The 21356-nt window shown below is 45.0% G+C and overlaps 1 protein-coding gene across 1 annotated transcript in view; it reads right to left on the bottom strand.

Moving 5' to 3' along the window:
- LOC111971318 (uncharacterized) overlaps nt 1–21356 on the bottom strand; it is a 95912-nt gene that overhangs the window by 19080 nt on the left and 55476 nt on the right. The window contains 4 exon segments of the mRNA XM_070446025.1: nt 8996–9933; nt 14799–14910; nt 15540–15704; nt 20167–21285. Coding sequence (XP_070302126.1) covers nt 8996–9933; nt 14799–14910; nt 15540–15704; nt 20167–21285 — 2334 coding nt within the window.

Genomic DNA, 21356 nt, shown 5'->3' with positions numbered 1-21356 from the left:
AGATCAAAACATTTAATATTTTGTGAAATACTTACTTACAGGCCCTTCCCAACATTGCAGAGAGAATAATATATATTTTTTTATATGGAATAAATACACAATAAGATATTCCAAACAAAGTGTTTTGATAACTTTCAAATGTAGTATCAGGTCCATGTAGAATAAACAACCCTTCACATAAATCAAAGGACATTTTATTTKTCACATGGCAAATACAACATGTGTAGACTTTACTGTGAAATGCTTACTTTTGAGCCCTTTCCCAACAATGCAGAATAAAAATATAGAACATTTAGAAAAAAAGGAAATGATAACAAAATAAAACAACAACGAAACTATATACAAGGAGTCCCGGTACTGAGTCAATGTGCAGGGATATGAGGTAGTTGAGGTAATATGTACATGTAGGTAGGGGTAAAAGTGACTAGGCTAGATAGATAGATAGATAGATAGATAGATAATAAACAGAGTAGCAGCGGCATATGTGAAGAGTGTGAAAGTGTGTTGGAGTGTCAGTGTAGTATGTGTCAGAGTCCAGTGAGTGTACATAGAGCTGGTGCAAGAGAGTCAGTGACTCAGTGCAAATAAAAAGGTGTMATTGCAAATAGTCAGGGTATGAAAAGATAAACAAAGTGCTCGATCCTCGTATATAATCCAATGAACAGAAATAGGACAGCACTCCGGTAAATAAACGTAACGCCACGTAGGGGAGGTGAKGGGACTAAATTACTTCTCCAAAGAGAGACATATTGGATAGTCCACTTGGGCACTCTTGCCCCAGCAGGCCTTAATGAAGAATGTTATTTTTCGCTGTATGTTTTTTGTTGTATGTTTTTGTAGTAGTTTATAACTAGGCCAAACATTTAGGTAATGACATCATTACTGAAGAAGGGCTCACGCCGAAATGTTCGTGCGGCAATACAAATTGTCAGGGTAGCCATTTGACTAACTGTTCAGCAGGGCTTTACTCTGACGTCGCTTGGTATAGAGGTCCTGGATGGCAGGGAGCTCGACCCGAGTGATGTACTATGCAGTATGCACTACCCTCTGTAGAGCCTTACGGTTGGATGCCAAGCAGTTGCTTGGGCGGTATGTGAATCAGAGTGGCTCCATGGTGTCTGGGATGATGATGTGAGCCATGACCAGCCTTTTAAAGCATTAGGGAGTGATCTTCATGGTTAAAATTAGGAATGGATGTGAATAGCAGTTCAACTGTTGTGGTTTTACAAGGTAAGAATATGTACAACTTGTGAACAGTTGTTAAAGCGTTATAAATATGCAATGTAAACAGGATATATACATGAATGAATAACCATAGCATTACACTATTATAACAACTATACACAGGGCTATAAACATAGCAGTATAACATTAACCTAAATAATATACACTAAAGAGAGAAACCAAAATAAAGATTACTGGCACTCTCTCARGCCTGGTGAAGCTGTCATCTGAATCTGTCGGGTTAAAGATCTGATCTGYCTGGCGCCACAGAGTCGTAAATTACAGTGCACAACAGCAACAGTAAGTGGCTACATTGAGATGCGCCACGTTAGCATGCTTATATGACACTCTATTTTCCAGTACAAGCAATAACAGTACACTTGTGCATAACCACCTGTGCAACCAATGCAGTAGCAGGCACTTACACTGAAGAAAAACATAAAAKAAACATGTAAAGTGTTGGTTCCATGTTTCATGAGCTGAAATAAGATCCCAGAAATCTTCCATAYGCACAAAAAGCTAATTTCTCTCAAATTTTGTGCACAAATTTGTTTACATCCCTGTTAGTGGGCATTTCTCCTTTGCCAAGATAATCCATCCACCTGACAGGAATGGCATATCAAAAAGCTGAWGAAACAGCATGATCATTACACAGGTGTACCTTGTACTGGGGAAAATAAAAGAACACTCTAAAATCTGCAGTTTTTTCACTCAACACAATGCCACAGATGTCTCAAGTTTTGWGGGAGCATGCAATTGGAATGCTGACTGCAGGAATGTCCACCAGAGCTGTTGCCAGATAATTTAATGTTAATTTCTCTACTATAAGCCGCCTCCAACGTCGATTTAGAGAATTTGGCAGTACRTCCAACCGGCCTCACAACCGCAGACCACGTGTATGGCGTCGTGTGGGCGAGCGGATTGCTGATGTCAATGTTATGAACAGAGTGCCCCGTGTTGGCAGTGGGGTTATGGTATGGGCAGGCATAAACTACGGACAACGAACACAATTGCATTTTATCTATGGCAATTTGAATGCACAGAGATACCGTGATGAGATCCTGAGGCCCATTGTCTTGCCATTCATCCACAGCCATCACCACAAGGATCTGTACASAATTCCTGGAAGCTGAAAATGTCCCAATTCTTCCATGGCCTGCATACTCACCAGATGTCACCCATTGAGCATGTTTGGGCTGCTGTGGATTGATGTGATCCAGTTCCCGCCAATATCCAGCAACKTCGCACAGCCATTGAAGAGGTGTGGGACAGCATTCCACAGGYCACAAATAACAGCCTAATCAGCTTTATGCGAAGGAGATGTGTCACGCTGCATGAGGCAAATGGTGGTCAAACCGGATACTGACTAATTTCCTGATCCACGCACCTACCTTTTTTGTAAGTTATCTGTCATGTGAAATCCATAGATTAGGGCCTAATGAATGTATTTAAATTGACTGATTTCCTTATGTGAACTGTAACTCAGTAAAATCTTTGAAATTGTTRCATGTTGCATTTATATTTTTGTTCAGTGTGTCTATAGACAATATGCATAGCACTATTGGCAACACACCTACATTAGACTAGTTTGGTAGTATAGTAGAAAATATGTCTGCAAGCTTATCAAATTAACAAAGTAAWTAGTGGTAATTACTCATTATTACACAGCATGTCAAACCCCCAAATAAGAACCCATGCAACTTACATTTCGATGCACGCACAACATTCAGGTATTCGTGTTGATGTACACAATAAAATCCTCCGAAAAACGTGTGTCTTTTCCCTTTGGACAACGATAACACTCTTTTGGATACTGGAACATCTTCAATGTGAAACAGGTCAGTATCAGGCAATACGAAGGACCATGTAAAAACGGTTCGCTGGAGCTCATCTAAGCGGTCGGCTGTGAATGTCCTCACCCGCTAGTACTTAATGCTGATKAAGGTTCTGACTCACTACAGGCTGTCCGGCAAGAACCAGGCAGATGTTTTATTGGCTCTTAGTCACCACCACACAAGCACAGACTAAAAGTGATCGTCATGTTTACAATTAGGAATGGATATTCACAGCTCCATTACTGCAGTAATTAAATAATAAAGTTTGATTGTTTTGAAGAAATCGAAAAGTCTCTCCTTTTGATTACAATTTCACCACAAGGGGTATGTGGTTAATTACCCTCTTACCCTAAGACACTTCACAACCATAATATGWCAGCTAATGAATGGTTMCCMGATATCCCCTGTGTACATCTCAAGCCACACTGCTACGATTTMTTCCCGTTGTGGACACTCCTATGTCTGATAAGGTTAGTCAGGAAGGAGAAGCTTTCGTAACATAGTTTGCAYTTGAAGGGCCTCTCCTTGGTGTGAACGGTCTGGTGGCTTTTTACATAGTTCGCCAAAGCGAAGCGTTTCCCACACGTGGGGCAGGCGTACGGCTAATTKCCGTCCGTCCTAATACTCGGCCTCCCATGTTGTAACCCAATGACACCAGAGGTAGAAGCAGGAGCCACCACCCTCAGGTGGTTAGTCTTTGACCTCCCTCCTTGACCTCTAGCCATTGTTTGGGTGTTGTTGGGATTGTGTGCTGTGTTATAAGCTAGGTACCTCTTGTGGTGAACGCCCATCCTGACCCTGTCGGTATTCATGGGTAACCATGAGGTAGCTGAGGAAGGCTAAACCAAGGTCTGGGTCCAGACCTTATATGAAGCCATTCACCAGGCATTAGAAGACAGACTTCCTGATAGTGGGGAGTCTCCCAACACTCTCTGTGAAGGCTGAAGCCCAGGGTGACCTGCTCAKKTYATCATGGATACKRTGGTGTTTGTAAATCATTGGAATATACAGTGCCTTGCAAAAGTAATCATCCCCCTTACYGTTTTTACTTACTTATTTTGTTGCAATTTATTTGGATTTCATGTAATGGACATACACAAAATAGTCCAAATTGGTGWAGTGAAATGGAAAAAATAACTTGTTTCAACAAATTTGAAAAATAAATAAATAAATGGAGAAGTGGTGCGTGCATACAGTGGGGCAAAAAGTATTTAGTCAGCCACCAATTGTGCAAGTTCTCCCACTTAAAAAATAGAGAGGCCTGTAATTTTCATCATAGGTACACTTCAACTATGACAGACAAAATGAGAAAAAAAAATCCAGAAAATCACATTGTAGGATTTTTAATGAATTTATTGCAAATTATGGTGGAAAATAAGTATTTGGTCAATAACAAAAGTTTATCTCAATACTTTTGTATATACCCTTTGTTGGCATGACAGAGGTCAAACGTTTTCTGTAAGTCTTCACAAGGTTTTCACACACTGTTGCTGGTATTTTGGCCCATTCCTTCATGCAGATCTCCTCTAGACGGTGATGTATTGGGCTGTGCTGGGCAACACAGACTTTCAACTCCCTCCAAAGATTTTCTATGGGTTGAGATCTGGAGACTGGCTAGGCCACTCCAGGACCTTGAAAGCTTCTTACGAAGCCACTCCTTCGTTGCCCGGGAGGTGTGTTTGGGATCATTGTCATGCTGAAAGACCCTGAAAGACCCAGCCACAGCGGAGATTGGTGTATCTGTCCATAGGACCACTTTAAGCCATACACTCCACAGAGCTGGGATTTACGGAAGAGTGGCCAGAAAAAAGCCATCGCTTAAAGAAACAAAAAAGCATTACGTTTTGGTTCACCAAAAGGCATGTGGGAGACTCCCAAACATATGGAAGAAGGTACTCTGGTCAGATGAGACAAAAATTTAGCTTTTGGCCATCAAGGAAAATGTTATGTCTGACGCAAACCCAACACCTCTCATCACCCCGAGAACACCATCCCCACAGTGAAGCATGGTGGCAGCATCATGCTGTGGGGATGTTTTTCATCGGCAGGGACTGGAAACTGGTCAGAATTGAAGGAATGATGGATGGCACTAAATACAGGGAAATTCTTGAGGGAAACCTGTTTCAGTCTTCCAGAGATTTGAGACTGGGATGGAGGTTCACCTTCCAGCAGGACAATGACCCTAAGCATACTGCTAAGCAACACTCAAGTGGTTTAAGAGGAACATTTAATTTCTTGGAATGGCCTAGTCAAAGCCCAGACCTCAATCCAATTGAGAATCTGTGGTATGACTTAAAGATTGCTGTACACCAGCGGAACCCATCCAACTTGAAGGAGCTGAAGCAGTTTTGCCTTGAAGAATGGACAAAAATCCCAGTGGCTAGATGTGCCCAGCTTATAGAGACATACCCCAAGTGACTTGCAGGATCGAGGGAAATATGAACGGACCAAAGTACAGAGATCTTGATGAAAACCTGCTCCAGAGCGCTCAGGACCTCAGGCTGGGGCGAAGGTTCACCTTCCACAGGACAACGACCCTAAGCACACAGCCAAGACAACACAGGAGTGGCTTCGGGACAAGTCTCTGAATGTCCTTGAGTGGCCCAGGCAGAGCCCAGACTTGAATCCGATCGAACATCTCTGGAGAGACCTGAAAATAGCTGTACAGGAACACTCCCCATCCAACCTGACAGAGCTTGAGGGGTCCCGAGTGTCTCAGCGGTCTAAGGCACTGCATCTCAGTGCAAGAGGCGTCACTACAGTCCTTGGTTCGAATCCAGGCTGTATCACATTTGGCCGTGAGGTGCTGCCAAAGGTGCTTCAACAAAGTACTGAGTAAAGGGTCTGAATACTTATGTAAATCTGTTTTTTTGTATTTAAAAAAAAAATACATTTGAAAATAATTAGAAAAAAACTGTCTTTGCTTTGTCATTATGGGGTATTGTGTGTAGATTAATTAGGGAAAAAGATCGATTTAATCAATTTTAGAATAAGGCTGTTAACAAAATGTGGAAAAAGTCAAGGGGTCTGAATACTTTCCGAATGCACTGTATTTGACCTATGCATGGTCTATATTGTAACGACCCTGGGTTTATAAGCGCGGAAATCGACTCTGCCGCTCGAGCATGCTTTTGCGGCACAGTCGATAGCGCGCCGGACCTCGGGCTAGGAGGTCGAGGGTTCGAGACCTGCTCCCTGCCTGTTTCATTACAATATTATCAGATGTGGCTATAAAATGTACATAGGCTGAAGCATTTTTCAACAAATGCCAAAACTGCTTTGAAAATACATGTGACAAAACTGCTTTCAAAAGTGTTTTCCCGCGATTGCATTAAGAATTGTTGTGCATTGACTGCTTGTCAGAGTACATATAGCCCTCCTATTGCTCTTTCAACTTGAATGAGCCTCGAGAGGAATATTTATCTCGCATAGAAAGGGAAGGGAAAGGGGGATATACCTAGTCAGTGGTACAACTGAAAATGTGGCATTTAACCCAACCTCTCAATCAGAACACACAAGGTAAACAGATACAGTAAGGTAAACAGATAGTGCTTAATTTGAGCTGGATCCTGCCGGAAAAGGATCYGGCGCCTCTCCGTTTTGAACTGTTTTGTTCCGGAACCTATTTGGCAGGATCCGGTACCTCTTTTGCCGTGGATTTTTCTCTCTCAGTTGCCATTGTTTATTCTCCTGCCCCCACAAAAAAACATAATGTGAAAAAGTAGATTTTCAGCACGGGTCTAATATTCTAAGAGTTGATTTGGGTTGGGCCGGCCCAGGTTTAGAGTTTGTGCAACATTGTAACCTATGTTTGAGACCACCCCGAGGCGGTGGCTTTGTGAGAATCTCACATAACTAGAGTGAGATTCACTTTCTATGACCTCTCGCCCTCTGCTCTGATCGACATGAGCCTGCAACTCATCTCTCCAGTGTTACACTTCATCATTTATTTCCTTATAGAATCATAGCTGCGTGAAGGGTTCTGGAGGAACTGCAACACCCTTGATAAATTGAAATACATTTGCCAAAGTTATAGGACTACTGCTGTCTGTTCAGAAATAAATGAAATCATTCAGAATAGCCTACTACACCATGAGAATGACTATAATTTAGCAACAGAGGATCATTGGCTTCTTTTTTAAATAGCCTAGCTGTGGATTGYAGCTCAATAACAAGGAATAGACTATAGTCGGGAACGCGCAACAAATCTGTCAGTGAAAAATCAGCAGGCAGACAAAACAGGCCTTAAGCAATATTTCAAATACAATCGAGGGAAAACACAGGTTGGAAAGCAATTGCTCCTGCTGAAAAGAGAAGACGAATCTCTCTGCTGTAGACTACCAAAATATTTGATCAACTTCCAAATATTGTTTTACAAAAGAAGCTTTTGGCATGAGCGCATCGACAATCATCAGCGAGTAAGCTGCGCATCATTGGGTGAGTCAGTTAAACTGGAAAGCATTTTTAGGACTATAATTACCTCATATTGTAGCCTACAATATGTCTCCCCACACACCTAGACCTGGGCTATTGATGGATTCAAGACAAGGGTGTTTTTATTGATCTCAGAATCTCGGTTTGTCAGTGACAAAGTAGCCTGCCATTTCGATCATTTGTGCAGTATTAAAAAGATTCTGCCAAATTCTCCAGTCATATAAATGACGTATAAAATGCGTTTATAAAAGGCCAACATTTTCCCGAACCCTAGGCTACTAAAAATGTTCCCCATGTGTGAAACATCTGTAAGTGCCTCTACTCTACTGCTCTATGCCACTACTCCAACGCGATGATATGCATGCAACGCTTTATAATAAAGGTGCTTTTTYCCCCCTCATGCGTTCTGGTACCTCAGAACTCCCCAAGTCACCCAACTCTAGGGCTCACTTAGTTCCAGCACCTCCTGATTTACAAAGTAAACACTAAACACTGAATGCTATGTTTAACATTATAAACTGGGTGGTTCGAGTCCTGAATAATGATTGGCTGACAGCCGTGGTTTATCAGACGTATACCACGTGTATGACAAAACATATTTTTATTGCTTAATTCCATTGGTAATTCCATCAGTTTATAAATGCATATAGGCAACTTGGGGGTTTGTGATATATGGCCAATATACCACGGCTAAGGGCTGTTCTTATGCACAACACAGAGTGTCTGGACAAGCCCTTAGCCTTAGCCACTGGATCATCAGCAGGTTCCCATGGACTGCAAAACACAAATTAACAGAAGATAATATAAAGATTTATATAAGAAACTTATCACGTACACAAACGATAATTATAAAGAATGTTAACACAGTCAAAGCCCATCTCTAACACTGTGATTCAAGTACCTAACACTATGGAACCATAGTTTTATTATAAAAAAAATGTCCATATGTGAATTAAGTATATGTTTTGGTTAGACTGATAAGGGAAACTCAGGACCTTCATTGATACAAAAATAACCAAGTCAGTCAGCATGAAGTCAATTTTGTATTTGATTTCAATCAATAGTCCTACACACCTAACGTTGAAGTACAGTACTTTTATTTCACAAACAATATGTTACAAGTAGAATACTTCTCACTATGGTAAACTCTTGAACCTTTTCTGTAAATCGGTACCCTCGCTTTGATCAAATTAATTTTAGAATTACTTTGGAGAAGGATCAAACGATTACACTGCACACAACAGGACAATGGTCACTTTACAATCAGTGAAGCATTTTTACAGACACCATCACACCAACCATATCATCTACTCTCCTCATCATACTCATTCCTCCTCAGGTCACCTATCAGTATCCCTCTACATCCCAAGCTAACAGAATGAACTACAAACTATCTAGTACTAAATCATCAAATCAAATTATATTGGCCACTTACAMGTTTAGCAGATGTTATTGCGGGTGTAGCAAAATGCTTGTACTACATTACATGTCACTATACCCTATACATGGGTCGTGTGCATTTTCTGCTGGTGTATCCTGATGTATCTCCTCTCTGAGAACCTCTTCCCRCAGTGCGTACAGGCGAACGGCCTCTCTCCTGTGTGGACCTTCAGGTGMACTTTCATATTGTGCTGGTGGGAGAACCTCTTCTCACACTGTGGACAGCTGTAGGGTTTCTCCCCTGTGTGRACCCTCTGGTGCCTCTTCAGGTGGGTCGATCGGGAGAAACGGGCCCGGCACAGGTGGCAGCCGAATGGTTTCTCCCCYGTGTGTATCCTCTGGTGGATCTCCACCTGTTTGGGGAAACTGAAAGCTTTCCCACAGAATGAACACGGGAAGCGCTTCTCTTTCCTGATTCCGTCTCTACTACTGTCATTTGTCAATGGGCTTRTGTAGCCATTTAGTGTTGAAGCATTGTCTGAGGTCTGGTTTAACATTAGGAGAGTGTGAGGAGGATGAAGGCCAGAGAGTGTCTGTGTTGTCACAGGGTCCATGTTCCAGTTGATAGATCCTATAGAAGGCAGGCTTAAGGCAGCACCTGTTAGGGTGTTAACCTGAGGCACCATCAGTCTCTCTGAATCACAACTATAGGAGCAGGACGGAGCATYGCTAGCCGAGTCGGTGTCTGTTCTCTCCAGCCGCATACGGACACCTCCCCGTACCCGCAGACCAAATCTACGCCTCGCTGTAGTCTCAGCCAGTCTGTTGTCATGGAGACTAAATTCAGATGTGGTTTTGTGTTTGGCTGTCTGTTTYTGGTTGTGGTTAACAGTGTTGATCCCAGGCCCAGAGTTGAGGATGCTGTCCCATCCACAGACCTCTACTATGTCGCCTCTGGTCCTGGCCTGCTGAGTGACGTTATCCCCTGGTCCCTTAACTGCATCGGTCTGGGAATCCAAAATGGCCGYCCAGTCTCCTCTGTTAGCCTCCAGCCAACCACCTGCAGGAAGAGGTAACAAAACAGATTTTACAAACATGGCAGAGAACATAACGTTGTGACTATAACTACTGTTCCCTGTAGGAGTGAAACTGGATTGATTACTTCCATTTAATACTGCTTTTCATCGAGCCCAGGAACGGGTGGCGCGGGGCCAAACAAGTGTTGTACCTAATTTCTCTCCATCGGGGAACTGTATTATAGCGATAACATTACGTTCCCTTTCAGTCAGTCCACTTCAGTATAACATACTATGGGGAAATGGGTTCTGCTTGGGGCGTGATTCTAACGGATACTAAATTAAAACAGCTCATGGCAGACCACCCAGACCTGGTTATTGCGCACACAGTGCGCTGCCTGTTTACTTCCCATCACAGCCGTAAGCACAGCGGGCTACACTGGGAGCTGTGACATCCAAGCAATAAAATATCACTTGTGTGGTGATGCCCAACTCGCCGCAGCACAAATATCTCCTCTAGTCAACCTTTTAAACAACGCCCAAGACGCTGCCAGACCTCTTGTGAAGTGGGAGCTGCCACAGCTAGGTAACCCTTGCCGCTATATGCCAGGGCGATAGCCTCCACAACCCAGTGGGAGAGAGAGTGTTTAGAGAGCTCCTTGCCACAAGCTGGATTAGCAACACATACAAAAAGATGGTCACATAACCGGATATCCCAGGTCAGTTCAAAGTACGTGCATAAAGCGCACACCGCACATGTAACCTCTTTTGCTCTTCAGAAGCAAAACGAGGAGGTGAAAAGGGAAATAGCTTTAAAGCTAAAGGACATGACTTTCGTGGAGGCCACATTGTCACCTTAGTCGCCCAGGGCGAACGGAGTCCAGGAAGAGTGTACGGATAACGCGTGCAAGTCCATCAAGTTTAACTGAGGCCAAAGCCATGAGCAGAGACCTTTTCTAGGAGAGGATCTTCAGATCCACTGACTTCAGAGGCTCAAAGAGGGCAGCACATAGTGCCTCCAAAACCAGAGCCAAGTCCCATGTGGGCGCAATAGGTTTAGAGACCGGTCTGAGACAATGTACACCTTTCAGGAACCGCACAATCWGGGGGTGGGCCCCTGGTGAGGCTCCGTCAATTCCCAAATGACAYGCTGAGATAGCGGCCATGTACACTTTTAAATGTTGAGAATGCCCGCCCCTGCTCAAAAAGCTCATGCAGGAACATAAGGATGTCCCTCCAAGAGCACTTATAAGGAACAAGTGCTTTATCTTGGCCCCATAGCTCAAACCCATAGCTCAAATCTTGGCGCCCTTGCAGACTGAATGGTAGCAATAACATTTGGCGGTAAACCTCTAGCCATCAGATTGGACCTCTCAGGAGCCAGGCCCATTGGAACCGAATATCCGGCCTCCCGTGCCAAACCTGCCTGTGCGCCTGGGACAACAATTCCCTGTGCAACGGGAGTTGCCACAGGTCCCCACCTAAAAGGCAAATGATGTCCGCAAAACCAAGGCTGCCTGGGCCAACGGGGAGCCACAAGAATCAATGGTAAGCCCTCCCGGCACACCCTCTCCAACGTGTGCTGAATCAGAACCACTGGCGGAAATGCGTAAAGGAGGGTGAGGCCACTGGTGCACCAGAGCGATCATTTCCAACTGGGCACTCTGGTCCCTCAATGAGAACTAGATAACATGGTGCGTTTTCTGGCGATGCATAAAAATCTACGATGGCCCTAGTCTCCACTCCTGAGTGTCAGAAGTTACAGGTAATTGATATGCCGGGCTTTATGACACCGTCCATACTTTACAAATTGAGTAACCCCTCGCACAGCACCCATCCACCCCTGGGGGGATGAGTCTTTGGTGACCACCTTGTGGGACAACACCTGGCCCATGAGAACCCCTTGCGACAGTAGCTGGGGATCCCTCCACTGGGCCAGTGCCCGAAGGCATGTCGGGGACACCGGAATTGACCGGYGAGATGTATCAAAGTGCGTTACTCGGACCCAGCACTGGAACAGCTGCATCAATAATAATCCTGAGGGAATGACCACCATCATAGAAGCMATCATCCTCAGTAGGCAGATGAAACTTGCGAAAATGTACTGTGCACCCAAACCAAAATTGGGCCAGGCAGAGCTGGAACCCAAACACCCTCTCCGGGGATAGAAAAGCACAATTTAAGGATGAGTCTAACTAGCCCGCTTGTTCCTTTGACTGCTATCAGCCAATTGTCCAGATAGGCCAACACACTCAGCCTCTGATGGGTACAAGAGCTCCCTCCACCACCTGTGAAAAGACGAGGCGAGAGGGACGAGCCGAACGGGAGTACCAAAAACGTGTAGAATATAGCCTCGAAATGGAACCTCGGGAACTTTGTGACAGRGGTACATGGGCACATGAAAGTACGCATCCTTTAGGCAGGCCGATGGTGGGTGAACCAATCGCCGGGACGTACGGACTGTAACAGCCACTGGTTTGTGAGTATTTTGAACTTGCAAACTCTGAGATGCTTGTTCAGGAAACGCATGTCTAGAATAGGGCTTAAACCACCGTCCCTTTTCGTAACCAGGAAATAGACTGTACCAGCTGTCCTGAGCTTCCAACAGATAAACCACTCGTTCTGCTTATTCTGGAGCAGGAAGGATATTTCCTCCCTTAATACTGGCACTAAGACCAGGAGAACAGTTTATGTGATGACGCCGCAAAACGTGGGGGGGATTCGTACAAAGAATTGTAGCCTGTAGTCACTGTTCGCATGACCCAGGGCAACACTGCGCATGTGCGCCAGAGCAGGCAGCGAGTCTCCTGTAAAGTGCCATCTGAGGGGGCATGACGCCCCCAGTAGTGGCATGGGAAAAATAAGTTTCCACCACTCTCAACAAACTTGTGTCTGATTGTGGAGGGACATGTTTTATTGAACTCACATGTAGAATACACAACACTCTTGAAACTCACAAACAATGGGGTTGAAACAATGTGTTTAGGTGGAAACGTTTGCCTGAAGTATCCTTCCCCGCGCCGTGGCAGGACCATGTCACCTCTGGCCAGGCAGACTGATGTTGCGTCTGGCAAACAAGCGGGTACGACCTTGTGCTGGCCCGGGCCCCCGGGACAGCCCGCTTAGCAGGCCCAGCATCCCCAAAGGACTTCAATGGGAGAAAAGCACACTGCTCCTCTTCCTTCTGGCCTTGAACTAGGCGTGCATGGCCTCCAGGGCCGAACCGGACAACCCCGGAGGACATTTGTCTGTCCCTCTCTGTCTGAAAACGTCAAAGACGACAGTGTGCCACCACAGTAGCGCCCCTGCTCTTCCCGAGTGCCAGAACGGTGCACCGGGATGTGCACAGAATGAAGTCAGCCGTAACACAAATCTCATCCAGGAGCTCTGCATGGGGCCAAAGAAGTGCCCAGCTCCAGCAGCAACTCTGTCTGGTAGATCTGCAGTACAGCTACAGACGACAAAAATCAGCTACCCCCTCTGCACGATACATCTTATCCAGCTGAGCAGCTGAAAACGACAGTGTTTGTTAGGAAGCGTAGGATCTGCATTAGCCACACCCTTGTTATCCAACAGGCTAGGTAGCCATGTAGCTTGCTATAAACTGGAGGCGTGTGCACCAGCCCCGCCCAATCCCTCCCCTCCAGATCCATGAAGGAGGCATACCATGCAGCATCAGCTTAGCTGAATGCGGCTTGGACCAGGTTGTCGTAAATTCTTCGAAATACAGAAACTGGGGTAGGTGGTGCTTGACTGTGGCAACCACAGGGGGCAGGTACTTCCCTCCGAACCTTGATGACTTCTGCCGCGGGTGTGAACATGGCCACTTCAACTCCAAATGTATAGCCACCCTGCAGCACAATTCTATGAACAATGTGTTGGATACCAGGGTCTCCCCAACTACTCACGTAGCGTTAGGGGGTGGCTGTCCCGGAACTAAGTCCTCTTCCGAGAAACTCCTGGAGCGTCCAGAACACCAAGTTGTCATCCGAACCTGTGCCCTGTATGTCATCATGGGAGACAAACCAGCCAGCTCACTACCTCCTAGCTGAGAGGATAGTTCCACCAAAGCCCCAAGTCTCTCTCTGCTTCCTGCACCTCAGTCCCAGGCGAGGTACCAGCATCCGGGAAAGGAAAGTCGCCATCGGTAACTCCAAGCTTTTTCAAGAATTCGACATGTCTTTCCAGGGAGTTTGCACGCAGTATGTGGCAATGCGCACACGGACTGGTTCAAGCAAGGGCCACCAGAGCATGCTCCAAGCCGAGACAAAATACACATAAATCGTGAGTATCTTTCAGAGAAATAGTATAACTGCATGACTGGGGGAATGTACACATCGTCATCTCGGTCGCTTTCTTAACCGTTTTACTAATTTTCTTCTAGCAAATTGAAGCATAACTAATTGTTCGTGATTRGGAAACTTATGAGAACAAATACAAACTAAAGCACACAACGTCCAGAGGGTGAGCATGCTSTACCACTATGKGACAGTTTAGTTGGCGCAACGTAAGTCTCGTTTTCCAATTGTGTTTTAGTAGTGTGAATCATTCCTGTTTACACCGAGGTGAAGAGCAGAATAATTGAAGGAAGGAATCTGTGCCTCATGCTTATCACCTGTGGAAGGCRKGGCTTCCAGCGAGGCACGTATTTCATTGGCCTTGTCAGGCGTGATTGTAGATTTTTCAACCGAAGTCGCGAGAGTGCGACTTGTTGTACCGAAGTTGACTGACTGAAGGGAAACTCATACATTTTTTGAGCAATTACCTGGTCAAGTTCATACATTATAATGTGTGTTTTTGTATATAAACWTAAGTTGTATTGATTTCATTGTATAAATGAAGAAAGAATAATAACCAGGTGCATCACTATTCTATTACTGTATGTAGGCTATATGTATTTCTCCCTTACCTTGCTCCCSMAYCTTTAGTCCACTCAGCAGGTCAATGCTCTCTGGACCGTCTTCTATTGTCTCCTCTTTGACCAGCAGCAGATCAGGCTTCCCATCCTCCATGTCTACTGACTGTAAGAGATACAGAGTGAGAGGATGTTGGATCAAGAAATCTGATATGAGCACCCTGCTATGGAGCATCTTCTGATTGGGCAATGAGGGATTGCTATGAGTACTATGCAAACATGTTACTTGATTTGACACGATGCAAATGTATTAGTTGATTTAATTACATGACACTCATTAAAATGGTTTGAAAATTCAAAGGCATAGTCCCACACGTAAGACAAAATTAATCAAGACCTGGGGCGTCTATCAATTCATATTATGCTCTATCGTTTATTTCGTTGTGTTGCAAATCACACTCTTTACGGCAATATTTTCAGTCAATTGGACGTCGCTTTGCCGTGCGGAAGGAAATTTGCAACACAAACAAACATGGAGAGTGAACGCCACACAGAGCACGGAGACACGGAGCTCGTACCTAAAAGAAGGGCAACTTCGGTCGCAYGGACGTGGTTTGGGTATGAAAAATCTGACACGGACCAGAAAACCGTCCTCCGCAAAATATGCCGMAGGCCAGTCCCGACAACAGGCTCAAACACCATTAACCTCTTTTGCCACCTACGCAAGAATCATGTGAAACAGTACGGAGAGATTTGATCTAATAACATTCAGACAGTAGTTTAGAGTGGGCTCACCTCAGTGAGACCGTATGTGGTCCTGTGCTGCTCAGCTGGTTCCTCTGTGGGTTCAGGAGGTGGTGTAGTCTGGTTGTCCTCCATGACCATGGTCCCCTCAGGGTTCCCCAGACCCTCCTCACACCCCTCCTCCTTCACCAGCAGCACATCTGGACCCTCCTCCTCCTGGAAGAGAGAGGTGATACAGATTACACAGACATACACTCCCTCAGGTACGTAGACACAGAAAATACATGCTTTAATGATGGATGGGCCATACTCGTGAACATTAGAAACAGTTTAAATTCAAAACAGTTGCTCTTTCACAATGTGCATCAGCCAATTAAAATCGTCAATTTATTTGCACGTGATAGAATGCACACACAGATAAACACTTTCAACATGGAGTGTTTACCCATCCCCACTACGTTTGAGTCCTATACTGTAGTTACAGAATTACTTCATTGTTGTTAAACCCATCATGGAGGACATAAATATGATGTCGTGGGTAAAAATAAGTCAGCTATGATAAGTCAAAATTCAGACAAACCTGACTAAACTATTTTGAAGTGTACAGTAAGTGTTTCAGACCCCTTGCAAATKTATTAAAAATAAAAAACTGAAATCACATTTACATAAGTATTCAGACCCTTTACTCAGTACTTTGTTGAAGCACCTTTGGCAGCGATTACAGCCTCAAGTGTTCTTGCGTTATGACGCCTACAGAACTTTTGGCATAACTCGTATTTGGGGAGTTTTCCCCATTCTTTTCAGCAGATCCTCTCAAAGCTCTGTCAGGTTGGTCTGGGGAGCGGTCTGCACAGCTATTTTCAGGTCTCTCCAGAGATGTTCGATCGGGTTCAAAGTCCGGGCCCTGCTGGGCCAATCAGAACATTCAGAGGCTTGTTGGCTGAAGCGCCTCCTGCGTTGTATTGGCTGTGTGCTTAGGGTCGTTGTCCCTGTTGGACGGTGAACCTTTCACCCCCAGTCTGAGGTCCTGAGCGCTCTGAGCGGTTTTCCATCAAGGATCTTTCTGTACTTTTCTGTAAGTCTTCAGTCCCTGCCGCTTGAAAACCTACCCACAGCATTGAATACTGCCACTACCAATGCTTCACGTATGGGATGGTGACAGGTTTCCTTCAGACGTGACGCTTTGGCATTCAGGCCAACAGAGAGTTAAATCTTGGTTTAATCGGACCAGAGAATCTGGTTTCTCATGATCTGCCAGAGTCTTTAGGTGGCCTTTTGCAAAACTCCAAGCGGGCTGTCATTGATCTTTTATTGAGGAGTGGCCTTCCGTCTGGCCACTTACAATAAGGCCTGGAATGGTGCGAGGCTGCAGAGATGGTTGCCCTTCCTGGAAGGTCTCCCATCTCTCCACCAGAGGACTTGGATCATGAGGTGACCATCGGTTCTTGTTCACCTCCCTGACCAAGACCCTTCTCCCCGATTGCCTCAGATTTGACTGGGGCGGCCAGTTTCTACTAGGAAGAGGTCTTGGTGGTTCCCCAACTTCTTCCATTTAAGAATGGTGGAGGCCACTGTGTTCTTGGGGACCTTACAATGCTGCAGAACATTTTTTGCCTCGCCACAATCCATGTCTCGGGAGCTGGTAATGCGACAATTCCTTTGACCTCATGGCTTGATTTTTGCTCTGACATGCACTGTCAACTGTGGGAACCTTATATAGAAAGGTGTGTGCCTTTCCAAATCATGCCCAAGTCAATTGAATTGTACCACAGGTGGACTCCAAGTTGTAGAAACATCTCAAGGATGATCAAATTGAAACAGGATCAACTGAAGCTCCAATTTCGAGTCTCATAGCAAAGGGTCTGAATACTTACGAAAATAAGGTATTAATGTTGGCCAAAAATTTCTAAACACCTGCTTTCGCTTTGTCATCACGGGCTATTGTGTGTTGATTGAGGATTTTGATTTAATCCATTTTAGAATAAAGCTGTAAATAACAAAATGTGGAAAAAAGTCAAGGGGTCTGAATACTTTCCGAATGCACTGTATATATTGTGAACACCTCCCCTCTCCTGGACTTCCTGACGGGCAGTCCCCAGGTGGTGAGGGTAGGCACATCCGCCACACTGATCCTCAACACGGGGGCCCCTCATGGGTGCGTGCTTAGTCCCCTCCTATACTCCCTGTTCACCCATGACTGCGTGGGCGCAAACTACTCCAACACCATTAAGTTTGCTGACGACACGACGGTGGTAGGCCTGATTACCGACGATGAGATAGCCTATAGGCAGGAGGTCAGTGACCTGGCAGTGTGGTGCCAGGCCAACAACTTTTCCCTCAACGTCAGCAAGACAAAGTAGCTGATCGTGGACTAGAGGAAAATGAGGGCCAGCACGCCCACATCCACATCGACAGGGCTGTAGTGGAGCGGGTCGAGAGCTTCAAGTTCCTTGGTGTCCACATCACTAATGAATTAACATGGTCCACACACACCAAAACAGGCGTGAAGAGGGCACAACACCATTTCCCCCTCAGGAGGCTGAAAAGATTTGGAATGGGCACTCAGATCCTCAAAAAGTTAAACAGCTGCACCATTGAGCGCATCTTGACTGGCTGCATCACCGCTTGGTTAGGCAACTGCTTGGCATCCAAACGCAAAGCGCTACAGAGGGTAGTGCGTACGGCCCATCACGTCGCTGGAGCCGAGCTCCCTGCCATCCAGGAACTCTATACTAGGTGGTGTCAGAGGAAGGCCCTAAAACTTGTCAAAGGCTCCAGCCACCCAGGACTGTTCTCTCTGCTACCGGCAAGTGGTACTGATCCACCAAGTCTGGAATCAACAGGACCCTGAACACTTCTACCCCCAAGCAATAAGGCTGATATTACCTCATACCCCTGTACATTGACTCGGTACTTGTACTCCATGTATATAGCAAAGTTATCGCTACTCATTGTGAATTTATTCCTCATGTTCTCTTTATTATTTGTACATTTTTCTCTCTGCATGGGAAGGGCCAGTAAGTAAGCATTTCACTGTTAGTCTACACCTGTTATTTACAAAGCACATTTTATGTGACAAATAACATTTGATTTGTAGGTATATTTAGTAGGCCTTAAATGTAATGGTTATAAAGCGCTGTTGGGTGTATGCAGAATAGGGTGAGATCAAATGTGATGTATAGTAAAGAGCAGTGGTGTAAGTAGTTGTTTTGGGTATCTGTACTTTACTATTTATATTTGACAACTTTTACTCCACTACATTCCTAATAAAAATAAATGTACTTTTYACTCCATACATTTTCTCTTGACACCCAAAAGTACTCGTTACATTTTGAATGCTTAGCAGGACAGGAAAATTGCCTAATTCACACTTAACAAGASAACATCCCTGGTGGACTCACTAAACACATGCTTTGTTTGTAAATTACTTTTGATACTTAAAGTATATTTAAAACCAAATACTTTTACTCAAAGTATTTTAGTGTGTGACTTTCACTTGATTAATTTTCTATTAAGGTATCTTTACTTTTACTWCAGTAWGACCTTTGGGTACTTTTTCCACCACTGCTAAAGATAGCCTCATTCAAAGTCTAAGAAGTCCCATTTTGTGTTTATTAAAAATAAACATTTTAAATACACCATATGAACATTGCAATGTGTTGGTCCCATGTTTCATGAGCTGAAATAGAAGATCCCAGAAATTGTCCATACGCACAAAAAGCTTATTTGTCAAAAATGTTGTGCAAATTTGTTTACATCCCTGTTAGTGAGCATTTCTCCTTTGCCAAAATAATCCATCCACCTGACAGGTGTGGCATATCAAGAATCTGATTAAACAGAAGGATCATTACAAAGGTGCACCTTGTGCTGGGTACAATAAWAGGCCACTCTAAAATGTGCAATTTTGTCACACCGCCACAGATGTCTACATTTTTGAGGGAGAGTGCGATTGGCATGCTGACTGCAGAAATGTCCACCAGAGCTGTTGCCAGATAATTTAATGTTCATTTCTCTACCATAAGCCGCCTCCAACGTTGTTTTAGAGAATTTAGCAGTACGTCCAACCGGCCTCACAACCGCAAACCACATGTAAACATTGCCAGCCCAGGACCTCCGCATCTGGCTTCTTCACATGCGGGATAGTCTGAGAACAGCCACCTGGAAAGCTGATTGTTTGTTTGTAATAAAGCCTTTTTGTGGGGAAAAACTCATTCTGATTACCTGGGCCTGGCTCCCCAGTGGGTGGGCCTATGCCCTCTCAGGCCCATCCATGGCTGCGCCCCTGCCCAGTCATATGAAGTCCATAGATTAGGGCCTAATTCATTTATCTATTTAAATTGACATATGACCTGTAACTCTGTAAAATCTTTGAAATTGTTGCCTTTATATTTTTGTTCAGTGTAAGTAGTTGAATGGAAGCAAATAAATAGACATTTGTGAACATCATATAACCTACACAGTACAAACCTTTCAGGCTTATATATCACACAATATCTGGATACAATATTCTACCCAGGAATATTTAACACTGAAATCTGTTACTCTCGTTATTCCAAAGGCATCTGTGGATCTTTTCTGCTGACACTGAAAATTCATCTTTGTCTGTAATGCAGGGGTTGATCTAAATGTCAGAAGCTATCGAGTGGAATGGTTACTTTCTATGTTATAGAGTGGAATGGTTTTTCTGCTGATGTATCCTGAGGTAGCTCCTCTCTGAGAACCTCTTTCCGCAGTGCGTACAGGCAAATGGTCTTTCTCCCGTATGGACATTCAGGTGCATCTTCAGATGGTGCTGGTGGGAGAACCTCTTCTCACACTGGGGGCAGCTGTAGGGTTTCTCCCCTGTGTGGACCCTCTGGTGCCTCTTCAGGTTGCAGGCCTGGGCGAAGCGCATGTGACACTGCGTACAATTGAAGGGTTTCACCCCTGTGTGGACCCTCTGGTGGGTCTCCACCTTCTGRGGGCAGCTGAAGCCTTTGTTACAGAACATGCAGAGGAACCGCTTCTCTTTACCGTCTGTTGTTGCTCCCCCTCCCTGAGCCTTGGCCCTTTGGACCTTTGAGTTCAATTGCTGATCGAAAAGGACGCTGCTGTGTGAATCAGATGGTGCCATCGATGTAGACACTGGGTCGCGATCCCTGAGTGCRTGTAAAGGTGAGTGGGTCGCCACATTAAGATTTGTCTCGAAGCTTTCCCTGTAGTCTAAGAAGTCACCGGTGTTTCCCTGCGAGTGTCCTAAGTGAGTCTGGTCTGCATTCCATGTCAGAAGAGCGTCATCCTCCACTTTCACAGTCACCTCATCTACRACCAGGCTCTCCCCTTTCTTATCYAGGCACCCTTCAGAGTATCCACTACTACTGTACTGGTTCCAGTCTCCTCTCATTGRATTAGTCTGTRTATCTAAGCCCACAGGCAYGTCASCAGGTATCATCTCTGTAGCGTATGAACAGGAYGGATCATTGCCAGTCTGAAACGTGTCACCTGAGTCCTGATGGGACAGATCCATCCTCGGGCTCGGGTTACCATAAAGTAAATACTCTGAGCGGGGAGCAGGTGGACAGCCCAGTCGCTCCAGCCCCATTAAAGTCTCTGTATCTGTCTCTGACTTGAGGACGGCGTTCAGCGTTCCACTGACCTCCGTGATGCTACGTCGGGGCCTGGGCAGCTCTGGGGCAGTGGTGGGGTCCTCCGTGGCTACAGGGGGGGCTACTCCAGCCACTCCAGTCTGGATGTCTCTGCTGTGCAGGTCCTCTCCTTCAGACCTCTCCAGCTGGAACCCAGGACTTGCATCTTCAGACTGACAAGAAAAAAAGGAGGTAATTACCGGTACATGAGTAGAATTGGATAACAATGTAGTAGGGAAGTCTC

This window comes from Salvelinus sp. IW2-2015, linkage group LG13 (assembly GCF_002910315.2).
Source record: "Salvelinus sp. IW2-2015 linkage group LG13, ASM291031v2, whole genome shotgun sequence".
Taxonomy (NCBI): Eukaryota; Metazoa; Chordata; class Actinopteri; order Salmoniformes; family Salmonidae; genus Salvelinus; species Salvelinus sp. IW2-2015.
The sequence above is the reverse complement of the archived record's forward strand: the minus strand, read 5'-3'. Positions and strand labels throughout refer to the sequence as shown.